The 20,924-nt window shown below is 49.9% G+C and overlaps 4 protein-coding genes across 9 annotated transcripts in view; 2 read left to right on the top strand and 2 right to left on the bottom strand.

Annotated features, from left to right (window-relative positions):
* The window catches only part of Plxnb1 (plexin B1), a 26,199-nt gene extending 24,324 nt beyond the window's left edge, over positions 1–1,875 (bottom strand). Inside the window, exon 1 of one of the 5 annotated variants that reach the window (XM_031345791.1) lies at positions 1,712–1,875. The gene's annotated coding sequence lies outside the window, so the exon portion shown is untranslated. Of the gene's footprint in view, positions 1–80; positions 469–520; positions 547–638; positions 849–1,417; positions 1,643–1,711 lie in introns of those variants that run through there. The other 4 variants (XM_031345789.1, XM_031345788.1, XM_031345792.1 and 1 more) reach the window with 4 other exon arrangements.
* Positions 1–2,395, top strand: part of LOC116073755 (wiskott-Aldrich syndrome protein homolog 1-like) — a 3,067-nt gene extending 672 nt beyond the window's left edge. The window contains exon 2 of the mRNA XM_031345810.1: positions 452–2,395. Coding sequence (XP_031201670.1) covers positions 452–1,021 — 570 coding nt within the window. The 3' untranslated portion in view covers positions 1,022–2,395. The remainder of the gene's footprint in view (positions 1–451) is intronic.
* A 1,349-nt stretch (positions 2,396–3,744) lies between these two features.
* The window catches only part of Ccdc51 (coiled-coil domain containing 51), an 18,674-nt gene continuing 1,494 nt past the window's right edge, over positions 3,745–20,924 (bottom strand). Inside the window, exons 1-4 of one of the 2 annotated variants that reach the window (XM_031345799.1) lie at positions 13,571–13,640; positions 6,524–6,849; positions 5,197–5,361; positions 3,745–4,724 (exon numbers count right to left, since the gene is read on the bottom strand). In XM_031345799.1, coding sequence (XP_031201659.1) covers positions 3,969–4,724; positions 5,197–5,361; positions 6,524–6,841 — 1,239 coding nt within the window. In that variant the 5' untranslated portion in view covers positions 6,842–6,849; positions 13,571–13,640 and the 3' untranslated portion in view covers positions 3,745–3,968. Of the gene's footprint in view, positions 4,725–5,196; positions 5,362–6,523; positions 6,850–13,570; positions 13,641–20,924 lie in introns of those variants that run through there. The other variant, XM_031345800.1, reaches the window with a different exon arrangement.
* On the top strand, positions 13,706–18,631 carry Tma7 (translation machinery associated 7 homolog). Its single transcript, XM_031345811.1, has 4 exons — positions 13,706–13,814; positions 13,893–13,948; positions 14,029–14,116; positions 18,245–18,631. The coding sequence occupies exons 1-4, from the start codon at positions 13,799–13,801 to the stop codon at positions 18,277–18,279; spliced, it is 195 nt and encodes a 64-aa protein (XP_031201671.1). The 5' UTR covers positions 13,706–13,798; the 3' UTR covers positions 18,280–18,631.

Genomic DNA, 20,924 nt, shown 5'->3' with positions numbered 1-20,924 from the left:
CCCCCCCCCCGCCCCGGCCCCGGGTATCCACTTAAAAGGGAGAGTTACTTTTTGACAGTGAAGTGGTGCGCACTACACACCTGCCTTCTGGATGTTGAGTAGGGTAGAAGGGAGCCATCATTTTACCAGACACCCACTATAAATTAAGGCGCTCCTCAAGCACGGGCTGGGTGTGTGGGTACCGAGACAGAGCCCCAGTGTTAAAAAGCTCGTGGTCCTCCTTTGTCACTCTCAGCCTGAAGGGTTTGTTATCCTATGGGGAAGCCTCCACTTCCCTGCTCCGGCTCATCCTCGACCCTCCTCCCTCCTCCGCGCCACGGGACAAAGACCCCACCAGTGGCCCAGGGAGGGCGGGGAAGGGGCCGGCCGGTCCCGACAGCGGCGGTGGCGGCAGCGAGGAGGGGGCGCGGAGGAGCAGCTCCACCTCCTCTGTCTCCCAATCGCGTTACAGGCGGTGCCGCCAGAGTTTGCCTTCGCGCGCGCGAGTGTGGTCCCAACTCTGAGGACCGAAGCCGCTCACCAGTGGCTCCACTCCGGCTGCCCGCGCCCAGCAGGATCGAGGCCTCCGGGCCGTTCCACCCGGGTGCGCGCGGCTCTCGCCTCGGCCCCGCCTTCCCTGCCCAAGTCCCGCAACTCACCGCCCGACCCTCCTGCGGGATGCGCGCGGCGAGGCGTCCGCCCGCAGCTCCGGGCTAGCTCAGATCTGCGCGCGGCGGCCTTTCCTCCCCTCGGAGGTGGGTCTGGCGGAGCCGCAGCTGTTACCCGGAGACCGAGGGGCGGAAAAAACTGCGCCCGCCGCCCGCCCCTCCCGCCGCGGCGCTGCCTCCGCTGGGAACAAAGGAGACAAAGCCGCGTCGGCCGGCCCGGGCTCCGCTCCTTCCACCCCCCCACCCCCCGCCCGTCGGGCCGCCCTCCCCCCGCGCGCCGCCCGGACCAGGCCGGAAGCAGCCGGGAGAACGGGGTACGCGGCCCCAGCCATCCGGGACCCCGCATTCCGGTCCCGCGGGATCGGAGTTTGTGAAGGGCCTGGGGGTGGGGGGTGATGATCAACCCCCTCTCATTAAATGGGGGTTGCAGCGCCCGGGCGGTAGCCATGGCAACGCAGACGTGTAGGGCGAGGAGTCTAGCCCGGAGCGTGGGCGGTCTGCCCCGCCCAGCCGGGCCTCACCTGCGCGCCGCTTAGGACCGAGAGGCTGAGGCCACGGTTGCGAGCCTTACACCCGGGTGTTGAGATACAGCAAAGGAGCCGTTCCCCGTCCTGCCTGAGTTCGAAGGACTTGTGCCCCACACCTGCTCTGCCTGTTCTATAACCACCATCTTGACCGTCCCCAACGCACCTCGCCCAGCGCCCGGAGCGCTCTCATTCCCTTCTAGATCCCGGCCCTTGCGGCCATCCTCCCCGGCCAACTTTCTTCACCTGGTCTCCTAGGCGCCAGCTTCTCCTCTTCTCACCTGGCCCTGCCCACCTTTCCTTCTTTCAGTACTCCACAACACCCAACCTCTCCTTCCGGCCCCCACCCCTGGCTGTTTGAAGAGAGCCCGGGCTTTGGACCTGAGTTTGCGCCATCACTAAGCCATGTAACCTGACACCCCTCCCCCGACTTATTTGCTCATTGACAAGTAAGGGGTGATACCACCATAGCTGGGCTGTGTAAGCAGAGCATACTGGCAGCGAAGGGTCTTATTTCCTTCCCTCCTCCACGGCCGGTACCTGGAGCCATGCAGAGCTCAGAAGGCTTGAGCAAGTCTGGACTCCCTCCTTGGAAAACACCTGGGTCTTCCTGGGAAGGAAACCCTGGGCAGAGGTTCTCTCCTGAGGGCGTCTTACGTAGGGCCGTTCGCACCCGGGCTTGCCAATGGCAATCTGTGGAGCCAGGACCGGACCCATCCTGAAGGCTTTTGAAGGACTCTGGCTCAAGGCCATTGGCATAGTGTCCAGAAAGGGAAACATCTGCATATACGTCACCTGGAAGCCTCTAAGGTTAGAGGGCTCTAAGTCGGGGAAGCCCGAGTCTTCCGTATCCGCCACTTCACTAAGGCCTGATGCCAGGCTACTCTCTACCATCACACCCACAGACTCCCATGGGGTGGGGGTGGGGGTGCTGGCTGGATTTATGTTAACTTGACAGAAGCTTGAGTTATCTGAGAGAACTTCAGTGGGAAAAATCTCTCCGTCTTAATTAGTGATTGACAGGGGAAGGCCCAGTCCACCGAGGGCGGGGTCACCCCTGGGCTGATGGCCCTGGGTTCTGTAAGAAAGCGCGTTGAGCAGTAAGCGGCACCCCTCCATGAGGATCTGGCCCTGCTTGAGTTCCTGTCCTGTCCGGTCCTGTTCCTGTCAGTGATTAACAATGATGTGGAAGTGCAAGCCAAAGAAACCCTTTCCTCCCCAACATGCTTTTTGGTCACGGTGTTTCATCGCAACAGAAACTAATTAAGACAGGGTCCTTCAGCTCATCTGCCTGCTTTCCAAAATACCCCTCCCTTAAGGCCTCTCAGATCACCACTCTTCTTCCTCCACCCCCATTTGAGCACCTGATTCCAGTCACCTAGCACCTTGTCAGCACTACCATGACAACCCTTCCCTGACACTCCAACAGTCACCCCAGTTCTCCAGCTCCTTTCCACCCCCCACCCCCACCCTCTAACCTTATGCTCCACAACTCTCTCAAACCTATCCCCACCCCTCCTAGGACAGTCTGCACCCACCCCCTCAATTACATTGGCCTCCCTACTTCTGCAACGCTGTAGGAGCCCCTTTCACCAAGGGGAATCCTCTCCCCTCAATGCCTGCCCGACAGAACTGACGTCATGCTAGCGCCGTATCTGTGTGTACAGATGAGGAAGGCTGGAGTGCTTCCTGGCCCTTCAGGGGTATGAACACCCTTAGGTGCTGGGCTTGTTTCGCTCTCAGGGGACCACTGTATGACAGTAAATGATTGACTGACTGAGAGATTAGGTTCTCAGAGGTTCACTTAGGAGCCATTTTCGGGTCGCGCTTGCTGTTTAGGGAGGAGCACAGCATCCAAGAATAGAGGGCTGCTCCTGAGAAAGACTTGTGACTTCACAGGCACAAACAAGCTCCCACTGGAAGCCGACAGCTGTGGTGTCCTCGGGTGGGGGTGCTCTCTGGGGAAGGCTGTTAGACTGACTCTCCTTAAGGTTCCAGACCACTAATACTCAGCGCAGAGCAACACTCCACAGATTCTATTTACGTAAGGCCACTCACGCCATTTAGCAGAGAAGGTCAAGGGTCACTGTTCCCTGTGAAGAGAGAGGTCAAGGTTCTCAGGGCAGTCCGCTTCCATGTTTCACTGTTCCCGTCCTTCACGTCTCCAAACTGCTGCCGGCAAGGGCCTGAACTATGCCCATGTTTGTTTGAGGGTCCCAGGGTGCATGGACAGGACTTTGTATCAGGGATCTGCAGGCCAGCGTGGATCTGCAATGGCCCCAGTCCCTGCCTTTCGGCACCAGAACCACATCTTTTCCCCATCCCACGGCAGAAAGCCACACACCGGGCTGGATTGTACTCACTTGAGCCCACACACAGGAAGGCCCAACAAGCAGAGGGCAATTGTGTCAGGATATTCTAAGTGAGAATCCGGGGCTACTTTCATCCAACACAGTCCTGATCTAGGATCACTACTAGATGAGGAAGGAACTAAAGAGGATGATCCCTCGTTCCAGGCTAAACCACAAGTCCCAGACTTCTGAAGTCAATGATGAAACTGAGTCTAATATAAAGATCTTTAAAATAATACAAATTCTTAGATATTTTAATTGGACATTTGCACAAAGTTTCAGTAATTCATGTAAATAGGTATTACCTACACAATAAAATATACCTGTTGGTGAGCACCTCAGATGGTATTCAGAGTCAGGCTGAGGCTGCGTGTACCTCGAGATTCATTATATCACCAACAAAAGCTATATTCACCCTTCGGCCCCTTTGAAGAAGGACCCCAGGGCTAACTGGCCTTGAACAGCATGTAGAGCAAAGGCAATGTGGCCATAAAAGTCACACAGGTGACCAGAGTGCTAGAGAGAGTGTTCCTATTAGCCTGGGCTTCTAGCCTCTGCTCCATCTCTGACAGGGCCAAGATCACACTCCCGTGTTCCAGCAAGGAGCTGGGCAGGGCCCCTTCCACTGGCCCCACCATGCCTGGATGTGCCGGAGCCGTTGCGAGCTGAACCACCCCAGCCATTTGGCTGCAAGTCTTTTCCAGGCCATCAAGCTGCTCTCGTAAACCCTCTAGGCAGGAATAGACCTGCCGGGAATGACTGAGCTGCTCTTTCATGGCGGCTGAGAGGCCATCTATGTCTTTTCCTCGGGTAGAAGGAGGACCTGTTGGTGACGCAGAGCCCTGGCCCTGCCCGACGTGCACCAGGCCCCTCAGATCCACCATAAGGTCCTGCAGGTCTTTCTGCTGGAGGGAATAGCTAGATGCCTGTTCACGGATGGCCTCCTGGAGACTCGCAGGCCCTTTCTGTGCTTCCAGGAGCAAGGCCTTCAGCTCTTGTAGCCGGACGCGGTTAACGTAGGTGGAACCGGCCACACCTATCAGAGCTCCTAGAACTGACCCAATGAGGGACCAGTTCTTGGTCCTCTCAGCCCTTGTACGCTCTTTCTCATGACTCTCCCGCACAGCTGCAGAGAAGAGAGAGAACTTCTCTCGCTCTGAGTCTTCTGCACGCAGATATGCTATTCGGAGCCTCTTCTCTTCCTGTGAGAACAAGGAATCAGACAGCATGGCAAGGAGCCTTGTGACTACAGCCACAGGGGCAGGGGCCACTCCCCAGCCACTGGCTCTACAAACACCTGCCGCATGAAGACAGAAGGATATACCTGTTGGTGTGGGAGCAGAGCGGTGGGGGGTGTGAGAGGCAGCCATGTGATCTTCCCTCTGGGCAGTCATGCAGAGCATGTCTCTAGGAAAATATCTAGTATACTCTGAGCCAATATCCCCATCCTCTCTTCAATAGTAGGTGTCAGATAGTATTTTGCTGCACTGTTGACCCCAGTACTCGGGAAAGAGCAGGCAGACAGGCTCTGGAAGCCTGGGCCTAAGACTACCATAGAAGCTTCAGGTTTACCTCTTCCAAGACCTCTGACCAACAGTCAGGGTTACCCACTCCATACCCTGCCCTGCAAGGGGCTTGTGCAGGTAACGGAGGGTGGCTTCCTGAGGGGCCCACCTGTAGCATCCTGTGTTCCAAAGTAGCCAGTTCCAGGTACTGGTTGTCCTCCCTGGAGACTCGGTCCAAGCGGTCCCTCACCTCCTTCAGCTTAGTCTGCTGAGCTTCTAAACCCTCCCGAGCTTCTCGAACAAGACCACGTGCCACCATGAACACTTTCTCCGCCTGCAGAGAGAATGTCAGAGGGAATCAGCCTTCTCAGTTCTACAGCTAATGAGGCAGCAGCCAAGCAGGGGTCACTGGGGTGTCACTGTGAAAGGCAGGAACTCGACCACTAATCCCAGCTCATGCTGGCATGCTCAACATGTGGCCACACCCACGTGAAGCCCTGGATTTATTCATTCAAGCAGAAGTAACACGCTCCTGAGAAAGTTGCAAAGCAAACAGTGACACAATCTTTGTCCACTAGATCCAGCCAACTCTTGTCTGATGGGAACCACCAGGAGGAACCCAGTGTATTACTGAGGCCTCCAATGCCACCATCAAGTCATTGCTACAGCCTCTAGCTTACGGCCCTGGTCATTTCAACTCGGCCAAACTCACAGGTACAAATATTCTCCAAGGAGAAGAGACAGCCATGTGCCTCAGATCCCCAGCCAAACCCCTGCTCTTTTCCAACCTGCTACACTGTTCTGTAACTGAGTACAGACAGGAGACACAGTGCATTTTTGCTGCCACCAAAGACCTGAAGACCACAGGCAGCTCCGTCCACCTTCCAAGATGATGTTTCTCAGTGCCCTTTGCCTCAGCACCTTAAGGCAAAACCGTCCACGAAAGGCGATTGTGCTGGCCTAATACACAGGGGAGTCATTAGCCAGGGGCTTTTCAGGACTTGAGTATTTTCCCAGACAACAGAGACCTTCACTCCAGTACAGATTCAGATCTCCACATGAGATAGAGGCAAATATTTCTAGCAATGATGTTTGTTTAAGAAAAGGCAGGTCTGAGCCGGGTGTGGTGACCCAAGCCTATAATCTTAGCACTTAGGCAAGACGATCAGAGCCCAGAGCCAGGCTAGAAGATATTCTAAATTTCAGGCAAGTCTGGACTTCAGGACAAAACTGTCTCAGGAGAAAAAATGGCTAGTTAATGGTGGCCCACATCTAGAGTCCCAACACTCAGGAGGTGGGCACAGGAAGATCAGGAGTTTGGCTACACAGGGATTCCAAGGCCAGACATAAGACCCTGCCTCAAGCAAAAACCACAAACGTGTCCACAGTTTCCCAGCTGCCTTCACACATGTAGCTGGGAACACTTTTTTGTTAGGAGCCCAAGCCATATTTCCCAAATCTGGAGGCGAAGCCAGCCGCCCTGGCCCCCTCCTCACCTCTGTCACATTTCCCTGGGCCTCCCGAACTTCATTGAGTCCCACGAACTCTTCGTATCTGTCCCACCAAGCCTTGGCTGTAGAGGCTGCTCGATGCCGCACCGTGTGGCTCAGTGTTCTTCCCAATTCTGGGAGGCGGTGAGACAGCCCTACGGCTGCAACTTCCGGTTGCTTCTCTCTAGGCTGGCTGGGACCTGGACTGCACAGAGTTCTTGTCATGACAAAGTCCGTTCCAAGGAAGGTTCTCCGTACCAGTATACGGGGTACACCCGCCACGTGATGCATTGCAAATACAGGGCTGCATCCCGTCATCGTCATCGCAAGAGCTGTGAGGAGGATACCAGACAGATTAGAGCCCGACTGAGAAAGGTTAAACACAAGTCAGGTCTCAAAGCCTAAGCTAAACAGACTACCTTCTGCCCCCGGAGCAAGGAGGGCCAGACTTTCCCATGGGTTTGGGGGACAAGGGAACACTTGTGGAAGAGCTCATCAGTGTGTCCTGTCTTCCCTTTTCCCTATGATGCCATACAGGACCAGATGCTCTGACTGCATCCACACCATCTCCTAGGTCTCTCCGACAGGACCTAGAGGAGAATCTTGGTGCTTCCTTTTTCTGCTACTGCCAGAGAAAATCCTCAAACCTGAGTTGCCTGCAAAGACAAAAAGATTCACAGAGGCCCCGTGGGCTGGTGGTACAAGTTTGTAATTCCAGCCACTGATGCAGGAGGACTGATCAAGAATAGCAGAGTCGCCAGGCGGTGGTGGCGCACGCCTTTAATCCCAGCACTTGGGAGGCAGAGGCAGGTGGATTTCTGAGTTTGAGGCCAGCCTGGTCTACACAGTGAGTACCAGGACAGCCAGGGCTACACAGAGAAACGCTGTCTAGAAAAAAAAAAAAAAAAAAAAAAAAAAAAAAAAAAAAAAAGAATAGCAGAGTCTATATAGCAAGTTGCAGGCTAGTCAGGGCTATAGAGTGAGACCTTGTCTTAAACAGCAACAACAACATAACTATAACAACAACAAGAAGTAAAAATGTTTTTAAAAGCCTGGGAGTATAGCTCATGTCAGAGCACTTGCCCAGCATGCCTATGGTTGTAGGTTCAATCCCCATTACTGCAAACACACACAGACACAGGACTCCTTGGAAATGAGGGAACTAAGGATAAGTGAGGGAAAGCTAACTTCCAGAGTCATTCCTATAAAAGATCCTCACACCTAACTCCCAGGCTCTCTGAGGCTGCCCTAGCTCTCCTCTGAAAGAATGATTCAGGGGAGGAAAAACCTGTTTTCCACGCTGCAGTGCTTTCTTAGGTTCAAAGCACACCATCCCTCTGCCCTCCACCTGACTTTTCAGGCTCCCAAGTCCCTGTCTCACATTTCCCACCTCTGCCCCAGCCTCTGCCGACAGCCACTCAGCAGGTCAGGCTCCTCTGCTCCCTTTCAGCCTTGCTTAACAATATCTACTTCCTCTGTCCTGCACAGGACAAGGAGTACCCAGAGTCAGGCACTGCCCGGCCCAAGAACAGAAGGGGCTCAGAATCCTGAGGGAAGGGCCAACTTACCCAGAATCCCAGAAAAACCTGGCAACTTTCTCTGATCAAATGGCTTTAAGCCCAAGGAACTGATCAGAGCGACACCTGGTGGCCAACAAGAGAAAGCCATAGGAGCCGGGAAAGAAAGAGGAAGGACCAGGAGAACACAAAAGGGCTTCCTCAAAGTATTGTTGGAATTTCTTTCCTTAGTTTCAAGGCCTGAAACTTCTTACAGGTGGGAACCAGGAGATGGCAGGATAATTTTGAGCGTTTCTTTATATACAGATTAACGGGATCATATGAGAAGGATGTGGTGTAAATAGACGCAGGTGTGAGGGGGCTTCCTCATTTCCTCTAAGCACCCCAGGCGCCTCCTCCTCAGTGGATCTCTCACGATCTTTTGGAAAACAAAGCTGGATAAACAAAGCCACACCTTCTAGTCAAAAGTGGGCTCAAGCTGAGAGCTGTAGCCGAGGGGATCTTGGTGACACTGGTTCCAAGCTGGTGCTCCACCTGAACTCTTGAGTCCCATTCATACATAAAACAGCACACCATTCACACCCAAGCCCCAATACCAGGGCCCACAGAACACAAGTTTCTACAGTCCCTCTGAAATACATACAGCTCTGCAAATATGCCTTTCATCAAGGCCAAGCACGACACCCACTCTCCTTCCAGGGACACTTCACAGAAATGAGCTGGCCGTTTACCACTGCCTCACAGCTTCCTCCCAAGAGACAGATGTTAGGAACGGAACCTAGCAGAGCTCAACACATGCTCGACAAGCTCTGTACCCCTACAGCCCAGCTTCTCCCCACACCCCATTTTGATCCCATTCTACGATTCGGAGCCCCTCCCCCCAGAATTCCTGTGACTCAGCCACCCCCATCTCTCCATAGCTTCAGAACCCCATTGCCCCCAGAAGTCACTGCTTCCTCTCAACTTCCTCCAGTTTCCAGCCCAGTTCCTGGCTTGTCCTCGACTAACCCTGGAACCTCACCTACACCTGGCAGAGAAGAGCCCTACAGCTTGTTTCCAACAGAGCAGCCCAAGGACAGGTTAGCTCAGAAGTAAGAGCAAGGCCTATAGTTCCTGACTCACCTGGCACAGGGGTCTGGCAGAAACCAGAAAGGTCAAGCACTCCAGTGCTCACCCACCTCCTTCCCATAGCCATACTCTGTCCCAACCACTCTGACACTCTAAGCATGATCTGTACAATTCTGTGCCCTGCCACCCCCAAGGACACCCCTCTTTCTCCACAAGTCTGTGGTCTGTCTATGTCCCCTTACTTGCCACCTTTCTTGCTTTCTGCATTAGATAAAATTGCCTAGCAAGAACAAGCACTTGGTAATAGCAGGAACGTCACAGAAAAGTGTCAGGAGCTTCCAGCTTGTTTTCCTCATCTACTCCTTTCAGCCTCTCCTTGCCGCTTCCTCCCTCTCTCTCTCTCCCCCCCCCTCAACTTTACTTATTTATTTGATATATATGAAGAGGACACTGTCACTCTCTGCAGACACACCAGAAGAAGGCATCAGATCCCATTACAGATGGTTGTGAGCCACCATGTGGTTGCTGGGAATTGAACTCAGGACCTCTGGAAGAGCAGCCAGTAATCTTAACCTCAGAGCCATCTCTCTAGCCCCTGGGCTGTCTCTCAATGCGAATGACACCATACACAGGCCTCTCGAAGGCCCTCAGCCAGCCATGGAAGAATGACGCTGGCAGAGGGAGACCCTAAGAAGCTCTTAAAGTCACCTAAAACCTGCAAGGTACTCAACGCAGTTGGAAAGTAAAGCAGAGATGGGCTGAGGGGGAAAGGCTGGACAGATGGACAGAGGCCACATTAAGCAGAGATGGGCTGAGGGGGAAAGGCTGGGTAGATGGACAGAGGCCACATTAAGCTGGAGCCTACATCCCAAATCTTGTTTTCTCAGCTTGGTTCTTTGCTGTCAGCACACAGCTGCCTCCTACCCTGCTTTTCTTCCTGGCATACTTTTCTTAGCTGCTAGTGGCTTCTTCCTGGCATACTTTTCTTAGCTGCTAGTATCTCCCAGCCCAGTATCTCCCAGCCCCAGCCCTGTACTGCAATACTGAGGGTTAAGCCCACGAGCTTGTGCTCCACATCTCTAGTTCTCACTTTGTCTCCTGATTTTTTTTTAAATGTTTTTCCTTTTTTTTTTTTTAAATTTTATGTATGTGAGTACAATGTAGCTGTCTTCAGACACACCAGAAGAGGGCATCAGATCCCGTTACAGATGGCTGTGAGCCACCATGTGGTTGCTGGAAATTGAACTCAGGACCTCTGAAAGAGCAGTCTGTGCTCTTAACCGCTGAGCCATCTCACTAGCCCATTTTTTGTCTTTCAAGACAGGGTTTCTTTCTCTGTGTAACCCTGGCTGGCTATCCTTGAACTCATTTAGTCCAGGCTGGCCTCAAACTCAGAGATCCAACTGCCTCTGCTTCCCAAGTGCTGGGATTAAAGGTGTGTTCTACCATGCCCAGCTTTCTCTCTTGAGCTTAAAGATTACAAAGAAAAGGCACGCTTCTTAGGAAGAGCAGCACACATTCTCAGACACTGCTCAGTAGCTGATGAGGCCCCTCATCCAGCCACTGGCCCCGTGTGCCATCAGACCCTTTGGCAGGTTGCCAGAACTCCCATCTCCACTTGCTCTCACCCTTTCTGCAGTGGCCTTCGGTCCCACCCTTGTCCAGACACATATCTGCTCAAAATGTCACCTGGTCCTTGTCCAGGTCACCTCCACCTCTGCCAACTCTTGATCCCCTCGTTTGCCCTTCCTGGTCAGCCTGTGCACTGTGGTGGCTCCCTCTTCCTTCAAAGGTCATTTTCACTTGGCTTCCATTTGCCCTCATCTCCCCAACTGCCAGACACTTTTGCAGCCCAAGATGCCTTGCTCAGATTCCCCTCATGCAGGTACCACCTATAATTCCAGTTGCAGGGACTCACTGCCCCCTTCTGGCCTCTATGGGCATCTGCATTTACCCTCACATTCCTCCACAGACTCACAAAAGCACATGTAACTAAAATAAAATATAAGGTCTAGGTGTATTGGCGCATGCCTTTAATCCCTGCACATAGGAAGCAGAGGCAGGTGGATCTCTGTGAATTCAAGGCCAGCCTGGTCTACATAGTGAGTTCCAGGTCAGCCAAGGCTACATAGCGAGACCCTGTCCCAAAAACCAATCAATCAATCAATAAACAAAATAGAAAATATTTCTAAATAATTTACTTTATAATTGGGTATGGTGGCATATGCCTTTAACCCAAGTACTCAGAAGGCAGAAGCAGGCAGATCTCTGTGAGATCTAGGCTAACCAGGCCTACACAGTAAGCCACCATATTTAAAACAATCTCAAAAACCTGGTTTTGGGGGCTGGGAGATGACCCAGTGGTTAAGGGCAATTGCTGCTTTCAGTGGTCCAAGGTTTAGTTCCCAGAACACACATCACAACCACCAGTTCCAGGGGCTCCGACTCCCTCTTCTGGCTTCCACAGGCACTTCATGCATATGGTACATGGATGGACAAGCAGACACACAGACATATACATAAAAATTAAAAATATATTAACAAAACAAACAAACAAAAAACCCCACAGGGCTAGGGATGTAGGTGAGTGGTACAGTCCTGGGGAGCCCTGGGCTTGATCCCAGCACTGGGGCAGAAAGTGAAAGGACTCAACCTACTCCACATGGTGCTCAAACCTGCAATCCCCACACTTGGGAGGCTGGGCAGGAAGCCTTCCACGAGTCCCAAGCTAGCCCAGTCTACACAGTGAGTGAGTCTCTATCTCAAACCCAGAGAGAGCGGGAGGAAATGCTTCTATAGCTGGTTGGAGTGATATCTGTTTGATCTTTGATGTATTAGAATCACTGAATTATACAAATTAAATAGCTAAGTTATATAGTAAGCTTTATATCAGTAAACCTGTTATTAAAAAAATAATAACTGGGCTGGAGAGATGGTTCAGAGGCTAAGAGGACATATAAATTAGTTTGCTCCTAGCACTTACTCACACTAGGCAATTCACAACTGCCTGTAACTCCAGTTCTAGGGTGCCTGATGGCTCTGGCCTCTGGGGTCTGTCTGTCTCTCTCTCTCTCTCTCTCTTTCTCTCTCTCTTTTTCTCTTTCTGATATACACATACATTCACATACTCTCATAATTAGATTTTTTTTCTCAAAAACTGGGCATATAGTTCAATTATACAGTGCCTGCCTAACATGAGTAAGGCCCTGGGCTCAATCCCTAATGCACACACACACACACACACACACACACACACACAGAGTGCCTGCCTAACATGATTAAGGCCCTGGGCTCAATCCCTAATGCAGACACACACACACACACACACACACACACCACACCCCTCGATCACTTCTTCAGCCAAAGCTTCTCTTCAGGATTTTATATTATCTAACTGTTCCCCCAGATCACTGCTTGGAACCTAACAGTAATCTATCTTTCCTGATACTGTGCTTAATGGTAACTCAGGTACAAGTGCTAGGCTGACAACCTCACATCACCCTAATCCCTCTTTTTCCTCTCCTATCGAAAATCCAATCTATTAGCAAAATCCTGCTGACTTTCTAAACCTAGGAGCCCTCCCTCTCTGTCTCTGTCAGGGATACAAAGTGGTCTCGCTGACCAGCATATCATGGCTGGACTGCCTCTCACTCATCTGCTGACAGGTCCATTGCTTCTCCATACCATCTCAACCCCTCCAACAGTCCCACTGCTCCTTACAGGCAAAAGTCAACGTCTTCTCCACTGCTTACAAGGGATCTGACTCTCATTCCTCTCTGCGCTTTCGACTGGTTTCTCACTCCTTCTAACCATAAGAAGGACTGGCACACCCGAGGCAGTCTTCCACCCAGGGCCTTGGCACTGCCTAGCTGATCCCTGTTTACAGTTGGCTCCCTGGCCTTCCTCAAGTCCTGCTCAGATGGCCCCTGGAGAGGACTTTTCTAACCACCCTAGCAAAAATGACATCCCACCAAGGGAGCATTCCTTAACCACTTTCTCTGCTTATTTTTTTCTCCCCACACAGGTCACATAACGTGTGATGTGTATTTTACTTATTTGCTTTGCCGTATGTTTGTCTTGCTACAGTGTCAGCTTTCCTCAATCCTCAGTTCAGAGTACTATTTATCTATATAAAGTACATACTCAATAATAAAAAAAAAACCGAACTAGAAGAAAGAATTTGCAAACAGTTGCACTCGTTATTTCATAAAATCCGAATTTTTCCCCGCGGCTTCTGAAGCTGAGGACTGGGTGAAAATTGGCCACTACCCACTTCTGCCATCTCCCATCCTATCTCGTGCCAGCCACCTGGGCATTCCTCGGTTCCGGAGAGACACTTTGCATGTACCCTCCCCTCCACCTGCAATGCTTTCTTTCTGTGCCGGATTACAAGCTTTACAGTCAGACGCCCTCCCCCACCGCCACGGTTTCGGATCCACCCAGGCAGAAGGAGCCTTCCGCCCCGTACCTGAAGAGCCAAAGCCTATTAGGCTCCAGCAGTAAGCCCCGCGTCTGCCACTCAATTGACCCCTGACCGGTCAGCGCCCGCCCCTGGAGGACGCATCCTTTAAAATACGTGCGGGCAACTTCCTGTCTAGCAGCCAATCAGGGGCCACGCATAGGTGCGGCATAGGCTCAGGCTGTAAGCCCCGTTTCCGGCATTGGATCAGGGTCTGGTGAAGGGGCTGGAGGCGCCATGTCGGGCCGGGAAGGTAAGGCTCTATAGGGGATCGGGGGAGGGGGAGGGATGGATGGCGGGGCTGGGCCGAGCATGCTCGTGTCGCCCACAGGTGGCAAAAAGAAGCCTCTGAAACAGCCCAAGAAGCAGGCCAAGGAAATGGACGAGGTGAGGACGGGAGCGGAGGCCGGGCGGGCGCTGAGGGAATGGGCGACTGAACTGGAGTGAACTGCTCTGCCTCTCCGCAGGAAGATAAGGCATTCAAGCAGAAACAAAAGGAGGAACAGAAGAAACTCGAGGAGCTAAAAGCCAAGGCCGCGGGGAAGGGCCCCTTGGGTAAGTGAAGATCGAGCTAGTGTAGGTATAGGAGGGCAGGGCAGGTCTGTTCGGGGTCGTTGATGAACTGCAGGGTCTGGTGTACACTCTGGCCAAGCCCCCTGCCTTGGGTCTGTGCAGTTCGAAGGGGCGGGAGTGGAAACGTGGCCAGAAGTGAAATCTGCCTCTCAAGACAGTCTTGGGCTTCCAGTTCATGGAGAAGCTACAGAAATGGAAACACCAACATGTACACCGGACAGATAAATATAGCTAAGTTTCTGAGTATCATCCTGTTTCGGGTTCCAAACTAGTAATTCACTAGTTCTTTATAGGTTGTTAACCTTAGAACATAGGACTTTTTTACTTAACTGGCCACATTGTCTGTAATGATGTTGAGTCCAGAGTCACCTTTGGGTGCTATCTAGACTAAAAGGTAGACGTCCAGGCTCCTTACCGTGTACTTTGCTCTGGATACTATTTTGTTCTGTGGCTATGCCGGGGAGCACAAACTCCCTCTGGAGCTGTAGCCTATGCTCCATGCTCTCTCTGTGCCTTGCTAAAATAACCTTGCCCACGATTTTGCCTCTTTTTTTGGTTTTTCAAGACAGGGTTTCTCTGTGTAGCCCTGGCTGTATTTAAGCGTATGGGTGTTTTTCATGCATGCATATCTGTGTACCATGTGTGTGCAGTGCCCTGGGAAACTAGACAAAGGTCTGGTTTCCTGGGACTGTAGTTACAGATGCTTGTGGGCTAGGAATTGAAGCCAGCTCCCCTGGAAGAGCAGCCAGTACTCTTAAATGCTGAGCCCATCTCTCTAACCCATTTGATTGTTGTTTTGTTTTTTTTTAATTGCTAGACAAGCCCTCTACCGTTATTATTAAAAGTTCCTGAGGCTGGCCTTGAACGTTAGATTCTCCTGCCAGTTATCCGTGTCACATAGAGACCAGAACTGTCACCCCAAGACCTACTGCAGTGGGTTTGTTGTTTGTCCACACAGCAATGACATTTTAGCTGTTGAGACTGCTTTTTAAAATGAGGTCAGGTATCTGGCACCTTTAATCTGCGATTATGTATAAGGAGGTCAGACCTTGATGAAACAGATGGAGTGTTTATAATCTGCAAATCCAAAGTGTCCCAGATCTGAGACCTAACACCAGGAGAAAACTCCTCCTGGTCTTGGATGATGGTTACAGTCAAATGCAGGGGCACTGGAAGTACTCTATTAACTTAAAGCCATATGCATGGCGGTGGGGTGAAGCATGAGTAAATGTTGGCTTCACAGTTGGGTCCCATCTCCGAAATATCATGTATATGCAAATGTCCCCCAAACCCTAAAGACTAGTGGTCCTGGGAATTTCTGATAAAGGAAGTCTAACTAGTACTACTTCTCACTGAGCTTCATCCATTTGGGGTTTCTTGTTTGTTTTAAACAAGGTCTCCTAATAATTCCTCATCCTGTGACCTTGACCTGGATATGCTAGGATACACCTCAGTTCCTAGATTGAGATTTGTTTTTTCAGACTGGGCGGTGGTGGCACATGCCTTTAATCCTAGCACTTGGGAGGCAAAGACAGGTGGATTTCTGAGTTCAAGGTCAGCCTGATCTACAGAGTGAGTTCCAGGACAAGATTTCTTTTTTTTTGTGCTCTCATGCTTTTTTTTGACAGGGTCTCTGTAGCTCTGGAACTTACTATGTAGACCAGACTGGCCTCAAACTCAGAGATCCACTTGCTTCTGTTTCCTGGATGCTGGGATTAAAAGTGTGCACTTCTACCACTAGGCTGTGCTCTCTTCCTTAAGTTAGGCATAGATGATTGTACAGCCATTTCATTATCTACTGAGTGCCAAATGTATTGACACTTTAAAACTGAATAAAATGAAGGCATAATAAACCAACCTCTAGGAATATAAGGTGGCATATAGTGTGTTGTAATGTGGTGATTTAGAATGAGCAGTTAAGAGAGTACCATGAAGTGGCTCAGTGGGTAAAAACCCTGCGTCTGAGCCTGAGGACCCAAGTTCAATCCCTGGGATCTATGTAGTAGGATTGTCTAACTTGTGAAAATTGTCCTCTGATTTCTACCTGTGCATTGTGGCACATGTGTGTGCACAGATGCATATCTACATACAATAAGTTAAATGTAATTTGAAAAAAAGAAAGGGACTGGAAAGATGGCTCTGCAGTCAAGAGCACTGTTGCTCTTCCAAAGGACCCGCGTTTGGTTCCCGTGGCTTACACAGCTATTCACAACCATCTGTAATTCCAGCTTTAGGGGATTTGACACCCTTTCCTGTCCTCTGCAGGTACCAGGCATGCACATGGTTTACATACATAAATGTAGTAAAACATACATGCAAATAAAATTTAAAATTGATGGCACACGCCTTTAATCCCAGCACTTGGGAGGCAGAGGCAGGAGGATTTCTGAGTTTGAGGCCAGCCTGGTCTACAGAGTGAGTTCTAGGACAGCCAGGGCTACACAGGGAAACCCTGTCTGGAAACAAAACAAAAAAACAAACAAACAAAAACTATACATCGAGGGATTAGAGAGATGGTTTATTTGTTAAAGTGTTTACCTGCTAAGCATGAAGTTGGGTACCCATAACCCACAGAAGAAAAGTCAGGCAGAGTGCTATCAAATTATAATCCCACCACTGCGGAGTCAAACACAGGCAGGTCCCTGTGGTTCTCTAGCCTACTTGGCAAGGTCCAGGCCAGTGAGATAACCCTAACTCACAAAACATGGCTGATAGGGAACACTACCTGGGCTTCTGGCCCACACACGCGCACACACACAAAATAGAAAAGAAGGAAATAGTGTGCGATTAGAAGTGAAACTTCCTAGGTAGCACTTAGCCTGCATGGTGCTGCACGTTGCTAATCCTAGCACCTGGAGAGCCTGGGGCAGAAGGGTGAATTTTTTGAGACGGGATCTCTATATTTGTAGGTTGAAACTGTTTGGGGGTCGAATGACCCTTTCACAGAGGTTATCTAAAACAATCAGAAAGCAGATACTTACAATTCATGACAGTAGCAAAATTCCACTTATGAAGTAGCAACAAAAATAATTTCATGGTTGATGGTCACCGCAACATGAAGAATTTTATTAAAGGGTCACAGCATTAGGAAGGTTGAGAACCACCTCTGTACATAGTCCTGGCTGTGCTGAAACTCAGTATGTTGACCTGGCTGGTCTAAAACTCACCAAGATCCTCCTGCCTCTGCCTCCTTAGTGCGGGATTAATCACATGCACCACAACACCTGTCTAAAACCTTTCATACAATATACTCAACCATGTTTTCTCCTGCTCCAACTCCTTCCAGGCTTTCTCCACCTCCCTATCTACCAACTTCTGTGTTCTTTCTCAAGAAAGAAAGGTGGTAGTGGCTTTAATCCCAGCACTGACAAGGCAGAGGCCGGCAAGTCTATAGAGTGGGTTCTAAGACATCTAGGGCTAACACAGAGACCCTGTCTCAAAACCAAATAAAAAAGGAAGAAAATACAAACAACAAAACAGTAAGGAAGAAAAACAAATCCAAAACAAAAAGCCTACCAAAGCTGGGCAGTGGTGGCGCACGCCTTTAATCCCAGCACTTGGGAGGCAGAGGCAGGTGGATTTCTGAGTTCAAGGCTAGCCTGGTCTACAGAGTGAGTTCCGGGACAGCCAGGGATACACAGAGAAACCCTGTCTCGAAAAACTAAAAAAAAAAAAAAAAAAAAAAAAAAAAAAAAGGCCCACCTAAAGAAGAGAGTGAATTTGAAGCCCACCTGTACTGTTTAATAAGACTCTGCCTTCAAGAAAATAAAACACTATAAAATAGGAAGTCAGACTACCAGCTGAGAATTGAGGCTTCTCACATGCCAGCCTATAACCTTGAACACCAAACATTAAGACTGACTTAGCTGTAAGATAGGGTTGCTGTGGCACAAGACTTGCTCAGCTAATCTGAAGGACATGCGGTATGGATGCTGCCTCGGCCCTGCCTCAGCCCTGCTCTGCCTTTCTAGAAGACATGGTAGCAATAGAGGAGCTGGGCATGCTTGTGTCAAAGTAAACCTCCAATACAGGAGCCAGTTGTTACTAGGACCCTATGAGGCTTTGTAGCCATAACAATATTTTTCCCTAACTGGACTTTTATTTTTGCAGCCACAGGTGGAATTAAGAAATCTGGCAAAAAGTAAGCTGTTCTCACATCTGAGGTGATGGTGACCCTCCTCGTCCATTCCTATTTAAACATCTGGATTCCCTGCCATAACATCTTTGCCACCTTAATAGATAGAATGAAGTGTTATCCTGGAGCCTGTTGTACATTGTAATAAACTTTTGTAAAAAAAAAAAGAAAAGAAAAGAAAGAAAGGAATGAATTAAGTGAATAATGCGATGGCTCGCTGTCTCTAGTGTTCAGCAGTGCCTACCTCAGCTGTGACTTTAAAGTGAACCCAGCCTGGAATCCCACCAGAGCCCACTGTTCCATCTTCATTGTACTCTGAATTCTGTACCACTTTGAATTAAACCAACTCATTTAAAAGCCTATCTATCATTTTGTGTGTGCTTGTTTTAACTAATGGGATACTTCTTCAGAGATTAGTAAAAGGAAACGTCTTTGTAAGAAAATAAATAAAAACCACTTGCCTTTCATATCCGGGTTGCCACGTTTGTGTGTTTAAAGATAAACTGCTTTAACTCAGAGACAAGGGATCCCTGGAGCAAGCTGGATAGCTAGCCTAGCCATGCAGGTGAAGTTTGGGTTCACTTGAAACTGCCTGCCTGGATGAGTAAAGTTCCCAAGCTCGGACTTCACCATGTACTTGATGTGTGCTGACACGTGGTGCAAAAGGGGGAAAACAGTGACCTTGGTAAACCACAACTCATAACTCATCCTTGGCATCTTAGCATTTTTCAGTGCAAAAGAAAAGCCAGGCTGGAGAGATGGTGAAGAGCACTGACTGCTCTTCCAGAGGTCCAATTCCCAGCAACCACATGGTGGCTCACAACCATCTGTAATGAGATATGATGCCCTCTTCTGGTGTGTCTGAAGACAGCTACAGAGTACTCATATACATAAAATAAATCTTAAAAAAAAAAAAAAGCCAAAGGTCTTAACAATTAGGCTTTGAGGCTCACAGCCTTCCTCATGCTGTGGTGACCCCCAACCATAAAACTGTTTTCACATTACTCTGCTACTGTTATGAATCAGAAATATCTGATGTGCAACCCCCAGAGGGGTTTCGACCCACAGGACTGCAGCTCTACAGGGACACCACATCTTACTTTCTGATTTCTGCCATTTACCCTTTAGTCCGTTTGCAGTCACAGAGATCTAAGGTAAAGGCGAGCCTCACTGTTTTGTGTTTGTTTGTTTGTTTGTTTTTGAGACAGTATCTCTCAATGTAGCCCTGGCTGTCCTGGGACTCTGTAGACCAGGGCTGCCTTTGAGTGCTTCAATTAAAGGCATGCATGCATGCACCACTATGCCCAGCTCTGTGTTTTCTGGGGTCTTTGTTGTTTTGACTAGACGTTTTCTTAGTGGTGAGGAAACAGACAGACAGACATACAGCAAGCATGCGCAGAGAAAGACCCTCTTACAAAAAGTGGTGAGGACGCCAAGCCTTTGCTGTGTTTTCACCAACTCTTCCTTTAGGAAATCTTAACTCCTTGGGAAGCTGAGGCCAGAGGATCACAACTTGATGATGTAACTGAGTAACAAGTAAAGAGAGGGCTGGGGCTGGGGCTCAGTGAAGAGCCTTCCATTTCAGACCTCAGTTCTAGAAGAAAAAATTACAGTTACTCTTCCCTGATCATATTCTTGCCAGATGTTACCTGCCACCAACCACCAAGTAAAGAAACTCCAGAACAGAAATCGGTCTTGTTTGGGAGGGAGGGGTTAAGGCGGGTTCTGTAGCACAGACTGACGGACAGGCCTTGATTAAAATCTTCTTGCCTCAGCCTCCCCAGGGCTGTGATTACAGGTTTGTGCCATCATGCCATGCAATGTGACCCTAATTTAGGAGACAGGGTGCTGGAAATCAAATCCAGAGCCTCGAATACTCTAAGCAAATACTTTAACATTTTCCAACCCCCTGTCTGTATTTACTAACACACCTAATTGAGAGGCACAGGACTTGTGATTTGCCTTCTGGGCTATCCATACAACTGGAAAAAATAATATGTGTTCCCTAAGGGTGTTACCTTCTTTTACGAGACAGGCTCTCACTAAGTTGCTCACGGTGAATTTGTGATGCCCCTGCCTAAAGTTCCTGAAGAGCTGGAGTTACGGGCCTGCACCATCAAGCCCAGACAGCATACCTGTAAACCCCACACTCAGGCAGCTGATGCAGGAGAATTTTCAAAATTTTAAAACACTGGGTTAGGGACTAGAGAAATGGTTCAGTAGTTAATAACACTCACTGCTCTTCTAGGGGTTCTGGATTCAATTCCCAACACCCATATGGTGGCTCACTGGAATTCCAGTTCCAGAGGAGCTGATGCCCTCTTCTGGCCTCAGACCTACATGCAAGCAAAACACCCAAACATTTAAAACAAACAAATCAGCTCGCTTTGGTCATCTCCAAAAAGCATCTTCATAGGGCCTTGCCAACTGGCACCCAGCCCTGGGCTGCTGAAAATACTTATCAGCAGTCATAGCTCCTGCCCCCAAACAGAAGGCCCTTCTCTTTTACTTGGTAGAATGTAATCCTCCTCACAATGTCCTGTTTCCAGAGCCAGAGATCATAGCTATTAAGACCTGGGCAATCAGCTAGGCCTGGGAGCCCATGCCCACAGTTCTAGCACTTAGAGACTGAGACAGGAGAACTGAAAGTTTCAG

This window comes from Mastomys coucha, unplaced genomic scaffold, assembly GCF_008632895.1.
Source record: "Mastomys coucha isolate ucsf_1 unplaced genomic scaffold, UCSF_Mcou_1 pScaffold23, whole genome shotgun sequence".
Taxonomy (NCBI): domain Eukaryota; kingdom Metazoa; phylum Chordata; class Mammalia; order Rodentia; family Muridae; genus Mastomys; species Mastomys coucha.
The sequence above is the reverse complement of the archived record's forward strand: the minus strand, read 5'-3'. Positions and strand labels throughout refer to the sequence as shown.

Coding starts and splice junctions, on each gene's coding strand:
- Tma7 (XM_031345811.1), top strand. Junction 13,949..14,028: donor AGGCCAAGGAAATGGACGAG/GTGAGGACGGGA, acceptor GCCTCTCCGCAG/GAAGATAAGGCATTCAAGCA. Junction 14,117..18,244: donor CGCGGGGAAGGGCCCCTTGG/GTAAGTGAAGAT, acceptor TTATTTTTGCAG/CCACAGGTGGAATTAAGAAA.